The sequence below is a fragment of the Chrysemys picta genome, chromosome 5, assembly GCF_011386835.1.
Source record: "Chrysemys picta bellii isolate R12L10 chromosome 5, ASM1138683v2, whole genome shotgun sequence".
In the NCBI taxonomy this organism is placed as follows: Eukaryota; Metazoa; Chordata; order Testudines; family Emydidae; genus Chrysemys; species Chrysemys picta.
Window position 1 is genome coordinate 54,514,664 of NC_088795.1, and position 15,078 is coordinate 54,529,741.

The following is a 15,078-nucleotide window of genomic DNA, read 5'->3' on the forward strand; positions in this document are numbered from 1 at the left end:
ATGTTTTCTTAGAAGTACTTTTTTTTATTGACTTCATAAAATTCTGTGTTTGTTGCTTTGTGTATGATGATATATGGGACATCTTCAAAATGTAATTAACAAAATATTTCAAAAACTGTGTCTCAGCTCGAACAAAGGAACATAGGAATTGCCATAATGAATCAGACCAGTGGTTCATCTATTGCAGTATCCTGTCTACAATAATGGCCAGTACCAAATACTTCAGAGGATGGCAGATGAACCCTTTGTCTAATGCAACCTCTTAACCACATACCTGCAAACAAGTGACTCTCTGATGTTTATACAGCATCTAGTCCAAAGGAAAGCTATTCTGAACAGATGTTCTTTGGGGGCAGGAGTGTAAAAGAGAGAGAGAGAGAGAGTGTGTGTGCGTGTGTGTAAGTAAATGAAATCCACCTTCAGGTGTTATAGTATGCTCAGTATTGAACAGGAAGACGAAAGAATGATAAAAAGTGAATTTTTCATCCATTAACATTTTGGAGAAGAAAGACTTGTCTCTGAAATATTTTACACAAGGTAGCAATTATGTCATAATTACTTGTGTCCAATTCAGCATACAGATGGAGATTACTCTGCTGTGCATTATTTGAGGTAAACATTCATTTTAAAACTGTGGTTACTCCATTTTTCTCAGCATACACAAGAGGCAGTTTCATTAGCTAAAACAGAAGGTACTAGAGATGGAACTGGGCAAATACTTTTTAAAAATCTCAAATCTTTGATTGGAATTTTTAAATGAATTTTCGATGACTGTTCATGCTCCTTTGATATTTACTTTCCACAAATATTCTGGGCACGCTCCCTGTACCCCACAGAGATCCATTGATTTCAATGGGGGTCTGGAGTCAGCCCATGCATAGCAAGTTGTAGAATTGGACCCTTAGCAAGCACATTTACAGCTGGGATTGTTTGCTGAAATAGCAAGCTTTATGTGACTCATGCAGCATAGTCCGGAAAGCAAATTTTAAAGTTATAGTTCTGTCTATTGGCACCTGAAACCTGCTTGAAAGCATTCCACTCATTCAGAGAGAAAGTAGAAACAACTCTGTCCAACACATTGAAATTTTAAATATTGAATATTCGTAACAAAACTACCCAGAAACAACCTATGTGCCCAAACTTAATTTACAGAGATTATCAGAGGCATTAAACAAGTATAAGAAACAAACAGTAAGGATATTCAGCAAATAATACTGAACGTCAGGTAAATTAGAGAAAATTAGAATCTGTATGTGGACAAATAGTGAATCACCAACAAATGTGTAATTGAAGGAGTTAATTATTATGCATTAATTGCTCAGCTCTTATTGCTGGTGGAGAAACTGGCCACTTTCCCATGCATACGGTGCACAGCAAATTTGTCACAGATGTTGTACTGGGTTTGCTGGCACATGGACAAACCCCCCTCTTTATGCACTGCAGTCTATGGGCAGAGTGGTGTGTAGTATGTTTACAGAGCCAGCGCCAAGCCAGCTATCCTTTGCACATAATGCCTCCTGTATGGCAAAAGTAGAGTTGCAAATAGCTGCACTTTTGGACCCCTGGTGGTAACGCACAGAAACTGTCTGATGATAGGTTGCCCATCCTAGGAGTTCAATGCTTTCCTGGATGTGGGCAATGCCTCTAACACATCAGGGAGGGGAAATATGGGATCTGCTGCTGGCTGATACACCCTCAACAGATGTTCTTGAAAAGGTGGCTGCATTTTGTTGTTACTCTTTAATATCTTTAGTGACTGGTTGGCTGCAATGAACAAGCTGTGTGGACTACTTGTAGGATACTGTATGTGCAGTAATGATCTGGATGTCAGATACACCTACTGTCCCATGTGGTTTACTCACTTGTATGATTATGAACCATGCAAATCCTGAAAATGAACTGAGGTGCATGAAAGGTAGTGCAGACTTCACCTTTTGCCAGGAAATGTGCTCAGAAGTAGGGTGCGTATTAGTATCTCAGAAATGTTGGGAGAATAAGCTACTAAATTTTTTTGAAGTTGTTTGTGTGGCAATTATATGCACAAATTTTAGTAACATATGACAGGATTTGGGCATGTAACTCCTAACTGAACCCCTTTGCAATATGCAACTTGTACACACAATATACAATCTCTCCTCTTCCCCCAACAACTACTCCCACTGTGAATTGTGTTTAATTCTCTTTGAATACACGAGAGTGAAATGTTCATTATATAAGATACTCATTACCTCTGATGGAGGATAGAGACTAGTTCCATACCTGTATGTTTCCCAAGATCTGCAAGAGTGTCTTGGTACATGTTCAGCATCTGTTCACAGTGTGCAATAACATTTTTACGCATATTGTCCCAATGTGGAGCAAGTTCTCCTAGCTCTTTTAGGTCCTGATTCCTGCATCAAAAGGAAAAAAAGATGGCATTAGCCCAAATACAGTATGTTAAGTAAGGTCATGAAGCGATTAAAAAAATTAATCACGATTAATTGCACTGTTAAACAATAATAAAATCCCATTTATTTAAATATTTTTGGATGTTTTCCACATTTTCAAATATATTGATTTCAATTACAACACAGTATACAAAGTGTACAGTGATTATATTTATTTTTGATTACAAGTATTTGCAGTGTAAAAAAAACAAAAATAAATAGTATTTTTCAATTCACCTAATACAAGTACTGTAGTGCAACTACTTTATCATGAAAGTTGAACATACAAATGTAGACTTATGTACAAAAAAATACATTCAAAAATAAAACAATGTAAAATTTTAGAGCCCGCAAGTCCACTCAGTCCTACTTCTTGTTCAGACAAACAACTTTGTTTACATTTACAGGGATAATGCTGCCCGCTTCTTGTTTACAATGTCACCTGAAAGTGAGAACACGCGTTCGAATGGCACTGTTGTAGCGGCATCGCAAGATATTTGTGTGTTAGAAGTGCTAAAGATTCATATGTCCCTTCATGCTTCAACCACCATTCCAGGGGACATGCGTCCATTCTCCAACAATGACCAATATCAATTGCTTCAGGAAGAAGCCCTGCAATAGGCTGTTAGGAGGACACTTTCAGGTGTCCTCTTAACCCTCAGTAATGAGAGATTGGCTCATGTCCGAAGCTTAAGGGTTTATATTCCTTCCAAAGTGCTTGGCTTTTGGTACTGATTATTATTTATGCAAATATACTCCCTGTAAATGTCTAGGGTTTTTTTGCATCCTGCTAAACACTTGGCCTCTGATATGTTGTGGTGCTGGGTTCCTCAGGCTAATTATTTTTGTATCAAAGAGTATTTCCCTTTACTGGGTCTGGATTTACCACCTTTCAGTTGCATTGGATGTCCCCTTGTTGGATTATCATTGTCCCATTGATTATTTTGTGTACTTTTATCTTATCTCCTCACATTTATCTCTTCTATAATCCCAGTCTTTGCATCTTCTCTTCATATAAGAGTCTGTCCTTGCCCCTAATTCTTCTCATTTCAAGTCTTTGTCTCTATTTCTACTATAATCTTTTTTAAGATGGAGTGACCAACACACAGTATTCCAGATGAGGGTGTGCCATTGACTTCAAAAGAGCATAATATTTTCCATTTTATTCTCCAGCATGTACCTTATGCATCCTAATATTCTGTTTGGTGTTTTTAACCATCATTGAGCATTGCATGGAGGTCTTCATTGAGCTCCCCACAATGATAGCCGGGGTGAAAGCCTGTCCCGACTGAAGTCAGTGATAGCTTTGACATTGACTTTATTTCATCCTAGGCTTTTTCCATGACTTGATCTAGTTAATTGAGAACCCAATAATGTGTATGAATAGTTCAAAATATTCCCTTCAAATTCCCATTACTTTGTATGGTCAGTACTGAATATGTTTCCTCTAGAGAACTTTAGACTTCTAAGCAATCCTGGCATTCTCATAGTCATGGGAATAAGAAAGTGACTTTTGCTATTATTATGGTCATTACAGTGGTAGCACACTCTAGACACTAAACAAATAGTAAATATATTCATAATAAAGGATATTCTCCATAACTATTTCAGCTACCTTTACTTAAAATCCTGCATCCACACTAGTAATCATCCATGTATATTTGAAAGTCAAAATGCAGAGTATTAGTCTGGACATTCCTTTTGAGCCATGTGGAACAGGGATGGTCAGAGTTTACCTAACCAAGAGCCAAACTGGAAACTTGTCACAAGAGCAAGGGCTACATACTGTTTTACACTATGGATCAGATTGCAGTCACTCTAATGCAGTCACTCATGGATTGCACTATTAAAACGAGCATAGCCATGTGATCCTTATAAAACTCTGAAAAGCACACTTTGGCCACCTTTGGTGCAGGAGTTCAGTAGGAGAAATGGAGATGTTTGTGTGTAGGCAGAAAGACAACAGTTCCAAACTAACCTGCATGTAAAGGTGAGGGGACACTTGAAAAGTCTGCACTTTCTGTCAGGGTGGAAAGGTAGGAAAACCTGCAGTTGAGTTGGAGTATTGTGAGGCCAGTAACTCTCTCAGGCAATGGTGTCAGCACACCAGTGGTCAAGCCATTGTTCAGGGTTTTTTTTTTTAGGCATCACAGTGAGGGAGGATTTTGAAGGAAGATTTTGTGGAGGTTTACAAGGAGCTCCTCCAAGAGTAAGGGACAGTATGGGAGAAAGCACAAAAGTGCTTGTTTTGAAAATTTAACAAGTGGGCAATGGAGACTGGCATCATGGGCCTATCAGAGGCAGGAGTCGACATCTTGATAGTGAATAGGAAATGATAGGGTGCAGCTAGGCATTGAAGGGCCTTGAAAGTGAAGACAAGTATTTTATATGTGTTATGATTAAGGAGGAGGAGCCAGTATAGGGATGTGAATGGACTAGAAGAATAATCTTTGCAGCAGCATTCTGCATGGATGTGAGCAGGGCAAGATTGCATTTGTCAGAGCTAGAGAGAAGAATGTTGCCGTAACTGACACATGAGATGATCAGAGCCTCGATGGGAGTTTTAGCTGTGTGGATAGATATGAAAGGTCTTATCTTAGACCTAGTCTACACTACCCCTGCTGGTTGATCTAAGCTATACAATTTGAGTTATGTTAGTAGCGTAACTCAAGTCGACATAGCTTAGATCTACTTACCCCAGGGTCCACACTACGCTATGTCAATGGGAGATGCTCTCCCGCCAACATGGTTCTGCCTCTTGTTGAGATGGAGTACAGAAATCAATGAGAGAGTGCTCTCCCATCAATTAAGCCTGTCTTCACTAGACCTGCTAAATCAATGCAGCTGCATCGATTTAGCTCTGTAGTGAAGACAAGACTTTAGAGATGTTATGCAGAAAAGATAAGAGAGGTTTGGATGTAGCCTGGATGTGAGGAGCTAGAGAGAGCTCAAAGTCAAAGATGATGCCCAACTTATGGGCCTGAGTGACAGAAGGATGGTGGTGATGCCCACAGTGATCAAGAAAGGATATGAGGACAATGACTTGGGTGAAGGGGAAGAGTAAGAGCTCTGTTTTAGCCATGCAGAGCTTGAGTTGAGCCAACCACTCTGTAGAACAGATTCTCGGCTGTTGTAAATTTGTGTAGCTCTATTGACTTTATTGGAGCTACAGCAATTCCCACCACCTGAGAATCTGAACTAATAACTCCACTCGTCATTCTATAAAAAGGGTTTACTGATGCTGTTTGCCTTTCTCTCATAGTGTTATTTGGCTTAACTAATATTTGTAACGTGATTTGGGACCCTCAGATAAAATATGCTATGGAAGGGTAAAGTTCTATTATTAAAGGAATAGAAAGACATTTTTAAAGATCTAATGCTACATATCTTAGCTTATTCTTGTTTGGTTATAAACAATAGTACTTACAGTCAGTCTCTCTCTTTCTCTCTTGTTACTTGAGTCTATTGTCTTGCACCCTCATATGTATTTCTCAGCTAATAATGATAAATGTGATGTTTATTGGCATTTTAGCTTCATGAAATTTTAGGGATGGACTAGATAGAACAGACATCATAATAAAGTATTTTCAACCATAACTCAAAAAAATAATTGTAATGACTTACCATCATTGAGCTAGATGGTAGGAGTACAGATGAGAAAAGTTGTAATAAAATTCTAAATGTCCAAATACTACTTACTTTATTTTGTGTTTTTTTGATTACTATCATTTATGATTAAAGGAAAGAATATTGGCAAAAGCCACTAATATGTAAAACTTCCATGCTAAACTCCAGATGAGCATCATGCTTCATATTTATTTTGGTAAAAGATATCATGAGTCCTGTAGGCCCTATTAGGGGACACCATGGGCAGGTGTCTTCTTTGCCTTGTACTTATATTCCCCCAAATTCATTGTCTGTACTTAGACACAGTATAACCATCCATGACTTGTTTTTCTTGTGTGCTGCTTCCCTGTTGACAATAATTCCATATACAAATACTCATCCTTTGTATTAGCTTACAACCTTAATTTACATCGGGGGGGGGAGTAGAATAAACATAGCTTGTCTGGCAGACATTCTGTTTGTTTTTTATTTCTGCTGGTGACTCTTACCTTGATATAGCCTTTAAGAATGTATTTTTAGTATATAAACTTAACTCCTTACATAGTATCTCTACATACATTTTACAGTGATATTACTAACCAGCATGACCCTGGCTTTCATTTAAGACCTCACCTGACATTCTTTGGTGAACTAGAATGTACAGACCCAGAATCAGGAGATTCCCGTAACCAGCCACCTTCCAGTTGGCATTAAGAGGCTCTCGGATCGTGTTCAGCTATCCACTCATAATAGCCATTTTAGGGTCACTGCAATCAGGCATGAGTTAGAGCAGTCTTGAAGTGGATATTACTTGCAGTAGCAACTGAATAAACCTTCAGGCAACTCTAGCATTTGGGAAAAGGTACGGGAGGGGAAAAGAAAGGTGGTGGAGTTGAGCCAGACTCAAGGATTGGACCCATAACCTTTAACAAAATGTAGCTTTTGTAAAATGAAGAAGTTCTTCATAACTTATTAAGCTAAATCCTATAGCCCTTATTTAGGAAAAAACACAAGGATTTGGCCCAACATTAATAGACATGTTTATTTTAAGTATAATTGAAACAGTTTTTTTTTAATGCTGACAACCAAAGCACTGCAGTGTTCTGTTAATATATGTGACCCAGAAAGTGAAACTGGCTAGAATCTGCCCAGTGTAGTTTTACCATTCACATTGAGTAAAAAAGTAAATAGTATAATTAGATAAATGTAAATGAGATCATTTATCTTCATTTTCACAATCTAAGATGTGATAGGTAACACTGGTAATTAAATTATTTTTTTTAAAAAGAGCCCAATCCTACCTCCACTGACATCAATTTGAGTTTTGCTGTTGACTTCGGGAGCAGATTTATACCTGTATAAATTTAGACACTTTTAAAATCAAATATAAAAAATAATTATGGCAAGAAATTAGTTATTTTTAAAAACCTGTTATGAATCAATGGCAAGTGGTCATTGTTCTCTGGGGACTGTTAAAATCATTTTGGTGTTTTGTTTTGTTTTGCTTTGTTTGTTTTTAAGTATTTCAACTTCAGGGGGGAAAAGTGGTTCTCTGGGAGCCCTCACTGAATTAGTCTCTCCACTTCTAAGGACTGTACAGTAGCAATTCACATAAGGCATTGGTGGGAGTGAGCAAAACTGTTTCAGCAAATCAGGAATTTTTCTTCTGAACAACTCAATCTGGTGCAGAGCCAAGATCTTTAACTTTCTGTGCTATTGAAAGTTGTGCATTTCTTCTGTTGAGCAGTGGCCCCAAAATTAAAACATTAATGATAACTGTGGGATAAACTCAAGTGGCAGGTGGGGAAAAAAGTACCAAAAGCCCAATACACTGTAGCTATGCTTATTTGTGTAGGATGGTAAAGTGATCTCAATTTCATTCAAATCAGCCCTCAAAAGAACATACAGGACAACAGATAATTTGCCAAAGGATTTCCTTTCGGATTTTTAGTGACATATATGGTTTCCGCAATGCTGATGTTTTGACCTAGTGAATGTAGCTGCAAGGCTGAAGATTAAGCAGAATGAATCCTGATTCAACAGTTGATATCTGTGGGGTGGGAAGGGGAACGATGGTTGTCAGTTAAGCTATTTGGTTTTTGAACATGTATTCATGTGTGTATGAATACATATATATTTTTCAGAATAAATGTAGTTATGATAATAGTTGGGCTGACACCACTGGAAACTAAAGTACTTACTATTTGCTGATCTTTGTCCATTACTTTGGCAGTTAACATATTTTCACAAAATACTGCTAGCAGCCAGTGAGCTCACCCGCATTAAAGGAGAGAAAATAGCTCAATTCTCATGCTGATGCATTAATGCCAGATGAACACTTAACAAAAACACCAAGGTGAACAGCACCCTTATTCACACAGTTGGTATTAGTGTTCTTTATTAGGTGTCCATTAGCAATTGGACTGAAACCAGTTCATTTCACATAGACTACGAAGCAGACATGAAATGGTAATGACTTTTGTTCTCTAGTAATCATTAAATACCTATTTGAAATATTATATAAAGAATAGATTAGTAGTTTATAAAACATTAAATATTAGTTTTCTAAATTAGGCCCTTTTCTTAAAATTAGGGCTGTCGCTTAATCGTGATTAACTCAAAAAATAATCGTGATTAATCGCACTGTTAAACAATAGAATACCGATTAATTATTTTTTGGGATGTTTTTCTACATTCTCAAATATATTAATTTCTATTACAACACAGAATACAAAGTGCTCACTTTATATTATTATTTTTGATTATCATTTTTACAGTGCAAATATTTGTAATCAAAAGAAATAGTATTTTAATTCACCTCATACAAGTACTATAGTGTAATCTCTTTATCGTGAAAGTGTAACTTACAAATGTAGATTTTTTTTTGTTACATAACTGCACTCAAAAACAAAACAATGTAAAACTTTAGAGTCTACAAGTCCACTCAGTCCTACTTCTTGTTCAGACAATCACTAAGACAAACAGGTCTGTTTATTTTTACAGGAGATAATGCTGCCTCTTCTTATTTATGTCACCAGAAAGTGAGAACAGGCATTTGCATGGCACTTTTGTAGCATGGCACTTTTGCAAGGTATTTACATGCCATATATGCTAAATATTTGTATGCCCCGTCATGCTTCTGCCACCATTCCAGAGGACATGCTTCCATGCTGATGATGCTCATTAAAAAAATAATGCGTTAAATAAATTTGTGACTGAACTCCTTGGGGGAGAATTGTATATCCCCTGCTCTGTTTTACCTGCACTCTGCCATATATTTCATGATATAACAGTCTTGGATGATGACCCAGCACATGTTGTTCATTTTAAGAACACTTTCACTGCAGATTTGACAAAATGCAGAGAAGGTACCAATGTGAGATTTCTAAAGAGAGCTACAGCATTCGACCCAAGGTTTACGATTCTGACGTGCCTTCCAAAATCTGAGAGGGATGAGGCGTGGAGCATGCTTTCAGAAGTCTTAAAAGAGGAACAGTCCGACGTGGAAACTACAGAACCCAAACCACCAAAAAAGAAAATCAACCTTCTACTGGTGGCATCTGACTCATGATGATGAAAATGAATATGCATCAGTCCGCACTGCTTTGGATTGTTATCGAGCAGAACACAGCAACAAGTGCAGTGACACTTCTGATTCCAGTGTAGACATACCCTCTGTTACAAGTAGTGTTGGAAGGATTCGATTTTTATCAGTAAATATTGGTAATATCAATTTCACCATACCCAAACCAATGAAAATATTTCAATCAATAATAATCAAAATTCACAGATAGGCAAAGTAAGAAAAATGCTGTTTGATTAGGCATGTAACATGTGATGTTGATAATTTCTGCTTTAACAGTTATAGAGCTTTAAATCTTTTTTAATCTTAATGCTTAGTATCATTACATAATTATTGCCTGCCCCTTCAGAATTTCCTGCAACTGTGAACATTTAAATCAATAAAAATTAAAAAAATGCTTAAAACATCACTATCCATCAAAATTATAAAATATAAAAATTGTATTCCACCAAGCTTAATTATATGGAAAAATCAGAGTTCCTCTACCACATTGTTTCTAGATTACATATATCATCTTGTATGGCTAGGTGCATATCCCTTTTTCTTTTAGTGTTAGAAAAATTGTAACATTCTATGATTGGATGGTAAATGTCAGTGGGTGCTGGATCTATATATATACACAAAGGACAGAATTTGACTCTTATTTTCTTTACATGAATAGCTGCAAAAAGTGCACAGAGAGAGGAACAGGTGTAAAACTCTGTATTAAAGTGAAATACATCACTATATCTTGCATTTCAAAAGTGTTCTATTAGAGATCTTTGCATTTCTCAGTTCTCAGACTCCTCCAATGGTGACTACCATTCAAGCTCTGCTACTTCAACAATTAAAACAGGGACTGTGCTTCTTCTATATCCTCTTCTCAAAAATACTCCACTAATCAATGTGCTTTGAAGGGAAACTACATATTTCTTTCCCCACCCTATTTTCTCTCTCTAGATTGGCAGCAAAGAATGTGTTTAGCATTTCATGCCCTCCTGTATTGGTATATGGTAAAAGTAAGCTTATCTGCAGATAACGCTATCACACAACAAATCACAGCATTAGAGACCATTTTAAGGCATTGTAATTTTTTTTTTTGGCAGCAAATATATGATGCTTTCTAGTGTTATTTTTTAAGGCAGCTCTGAAAATTCCTCCTTGCTTTTCACAGCATTAACCTTTGTCCTCTTGCTCATAATTAGCTTTGGAGCAAAGAGTTACATAATTTTGGTAAAATTATTATCTTGTGTCCTTTAGACTCTAGTAAAAGGGGTTGTCTAAAGACCAGAGGTGCTATTCATTGAAAGCAATCAGTTTAATTTATACAGGACTATTTTTATTCTCTTATGCCATTTCTCAATAGATAGGTAGAAGACAGGGTTTTTCTCCAATCCACTGTTTATCAGAAAAGACATGCATATACATGTGCACTAACATCTTTTCAATGACTGCACATTTTGATGCTTTAAAAAATATGGACAAAGAAAATCATTGTCATTATGGTATAGAATTACCTAGAATAAGGTTTTTAAAAATCCTTAAATGGGCACACAAAGAAGTCTTGCAAAGTACTAAAAAGTCATGAAAAATGTCCTCCACACAGCCTTTTCATCCTACTCCTTCTGCTGTGGCTTCAATCTCTTCTGTTCTCAATGCAATGGCTCAAGGGACACATTTTAAATCATCACATGCCAAATTCAGGAAAATGTATACCAATTCCCAAAAGATTGAAGAGATGCTGAGGGTCTCCGAAAAACAAAACAAAAAACAAAGACAAATTATCAGTTTCTCTATCACACTTGAGTATTAAAGAGGGAACATAGAAAAATACATGGTTTCAGAACAGGGTCTGAACTTCACCAGTATTCTGTGATGTTCTAAGAAAGAATTAAGACAACAGACAAATGGATTATGAAATATTTCTTTTAATGGCTACTATACATGTTTGTACAAGAAAAGTGTACTGAAGGTAGAAGAGAACAGATGTGCCTAATGCAGAAGGAAAGCTTGATTGCTCTATCTTTGTACACTGGAAAGAGGGTTCAAGAAAAGTTCAGCACTTCATTCTTGTAATTTGTTTATGGATTGTGACCAGAAACACTAAGGGCCAAATTTATCTCTGGCATAAGTGGGTGCAACTCCCTTTCAGTCAAGGCTAAATTTGGTTCCCAAGGATTAACAGAGATTCTAGTGGTAAACTTGTAAAACATATGCTGAAAAAAGCTTCTATTGTAGTATCCTCATTCTCTTGCCATTCTGATTTACTATCATCACAAACTATGTTTCACTATTGGAGAGTTGTACTGTGTAGCTGTTGAGTTTTTTTGCAGAATTTATCATACTTAACTGAACATACCTTCCTTATCTGCAATCAAGTTTGAAAAACTAATTTGCTTTTTTTAAAAGAAAGATGGACATAAGCAGAAACAAACATCAATTTCCTTCAGATCCTACCCAAAATCTGCCAAAAAATACTACCACAAAGCAGAAGAAATAAACACCACAAACTGGAATCACACCATAAAACCATACAAAAAAAAATTTGAAACTGAAGATATTTGCTGGTGTACAACACAGAAACACAGTCTTAATAATAACCACCACAGATCTGCAAACAGGAAAGCAGATGATCAGGGATGAATCCGCTAAAGTTTATATATTATATATAACTAAAAGATCTCTCCTGGCAGGGCCTGCTCAACCCTCCTCGCTGAGTGACTTGAGTAGAATCATCCTTCAGCCTCAGAACCTGACTGCACTTCAGAGCCATAGCAAAGATCTGACCTTAAGCCCCTGAGGGCACCTTCCCTGCCCTCCAGATTTAAGGTACCTGAAGCCCCATAAAGGGGTTAACACTTGAGGGAGAGGAGGATAAGTTAAGTGAAAGGTTAGGTTGGAGTGGGAAGATCCAGGTTAAAAGATAACAGTTAAAGTGAAACCAGTTTTGAAAAAAATTTGATTTAAAATTTTCAGAAGTCCCCCACATTTTTGACTGGTTCTATGTGAGCAGCAATGGCAGCAAAACATTCTGCCAATGATTTGGCCACCAGTGCTTTTGATGTCAATATCAATCTAAAGCTTTCTTTCTTTTTTTTTTCTTTTTTTTTTTTTTTTTACAGTAATTTCTTAGGTTCTTTCCTTTTAGAGAAATCCTTCAAAACATAAACTATTGGTATGGCTGACAGTTGTCCAGGTGATTTACCAAAGAAATCAGTCATTCATCCATTTACAGTGTGGCCACACACCCCAGCTGCTATCCCATTACCATCATAGATAGGGCCCTACCAAATTCACAGCCCATTTTGGTCAATTTCACTGTCATAGGATTTTTAAAATAGTAATTTTCATGGTTTCAGATATTTAAATCTAAAATTTCACAGTATTGTTAACTGTGGGGGTCCCAACCCAAAATGGGTCGCGGGGGGTTCGCTGTTGTAAGCGGCTCACTGTATTGCCACCCTTACTTCTGTGCTGCTGCCTTCAGAGCTGAGCAGCCAGAGGGCAGCTGCTGGCCAGGCACCCAGCTCCGAAGGCAGCAGTGCAGAAGTAAGGATGGTAATACCATACCACGCCATGCCACATTCACTTCTGCGCTGTTGCTGGCAACAGTACTGACTTCAGAGCTGGACTCCCAGCCAGGAGCCACAGAGCTTCCTGCACTCAGGGGAGGTTCCTGGAGATGGTGGATGTGACCCAACCTTGGGAGTGGCCCATGCAGAGGAAGAGGAAGTCTTGTCCCTCCCCAGCCTGTCCAGGACTAACAGCTGGAGCCTGGCACTTGGGAGCTAATGGGGCCTTGAACTGGCTGTGTGTGTGTGGAGTGGGGGGAGGGTGGCCAGGGCACCTCCCTGACCATGGGGCCCTGGGGAGTCACCCACTAGCTCCCCTGTAAGGCCAGCCCAAAAGGGACAACCCCCCCATACCATGCCATCTCACTTTTGCGCTGCTCCTGGCAGTGCCACTGCTTTCAAAGCTGGGCTCCTCATCAGCAGCTGCCACGCTCTGGCCGCCCAACTCTGTGAAATGTGGTCTCCCCTACAATAGCTACATTTCACAGGGAAGATTAGATTTCATGGTTCGTGATGCATTTTTCACAATCATGAATTTGGAAGGGCCCTAATCATGGAAGCCACTGGCTGCCAGTATTCTTAACACAGGTTGCCACTCTTGGTGGTGGGCATCTTTTTGCCCTCCATTCTGCCAAAGCATAGTGAATTTCACACACACACACACACACACACACACACACACACACCCTCTCTCTCCCTCTCTCTCTCCCCTAAGTTTCAACAGCCCAGCCCCTGCAACTTCTGTAAATTTGTCACTGGGAAGATGATATACATGAGAGGGAAGCAGAGGCATGGATATCTTCTGTATGCGCTTCTGGGGAGATTTGCCACTCAGAGAGGAGATTGGGGAAGCAGATTTCTCCTACCTCTACACTCCTGGGTCCAGCAAGTGTGGAATAGAATTCTTCCTCCGTGGAAGGCTGATGAAATTTATTTATTCAGCTTTGGCAGGCACGCAGATGCCATGCTGATGGGTGCCAGATAAGACAGACATTTCTATTATTTACTCTTCCAAAGTCACTTTCTTATTCTAATAAGAGTACTAAATTATAGTTAAAATGTAAATGCCTGTTATTTTATGTTGTTATAGCCTCACCCGAGAAGCTCATTATTACAATACACAACTTCCTACTCTGTAATGGTTTTGGTAATGTTAATGCACAAGAAACAATATAGGTGAAATAATCCCTTACTATTTTGACCAATAAAATTTAGGAAAGCAACTAAACTGTGCAGCCAGAGTAACTTGATTTCAACACTTTATGTAAAAAACAAAAACAACAAACCAAACCCAGAACACTTGTATTCCCAAACAGGGACAGGCTATCCATTTTATAAATACATAAACAGCATTAAAGAGTAGAATCAAATACTATAATAATTAATCTAAGCTTTATATCACACCCATCATCATTGTATCTGAAGAAAATGTTGGACTGGAAGGGACATGTAGTTCAATTCTCTGCCCAGATACTAGACCATCCTGACAGGTATTCATCTAACCTCTTCTTAAAAACCTCCAATTCCACAACCTCCCTTGGTAACTTGTTCCAGTGCTTAACTACCCTGACAGTAAGTGTTCTCATGTATAACCTAAGTCACCCTTGCTGCATTTTAAGCCCTTTACTTCTTGTCCTATCCTCAATGGCTAGGGAGAACAATGCATCACCCTCCTATTTTACGAACTTGAAGACTTATGTTCCCGCCAAGTCTTCTCTTCTCCAAACTAAACACACATAATTTTTTCAATCTTTCCTCAGAGGTCATTTTTTCTAGACCTTTCATTATTTTTGTTGCTCTCCCTCTGGACTTTCTCCAATTTATCCCCATCTTTCCTGAAGTGTGGTGCCCAGAACTGGACACAGTACACCAGCTGAGGCCTTATGAGTGCTGAGTAGAGTGCTGCTAATAC

The 15,078-nt window shown here is 38.1% G+C and overlaps 1 protein-coding gene across 16 annotated transcripts in view; it reads right to left on the reverse strand.

Annotated features, from left to right (window-relative positions):
- Positions 1-15,078, reverse strand: part of INPP4B (inositol polyphosphate-4-phosphatase type II B) — a 496,579-nt gene that overhangs the window by 160,342 nt on the left and 321,159 nt on the right. For all 16 annotated transcript variants that reach the window (XM_042850295.2, XM_065596417.1, XM_065596418.1 and 13 more), the window contains one exon: positions 2,260-2,390. In XM_042850295.2, coding sequence (XP_042706229.2) covers positions 2,260-2,390 — 131 coding nt within the window. The remainder of the gene's footprint in view (positions 1-2,259; positions 2,391-15,078) is intronic.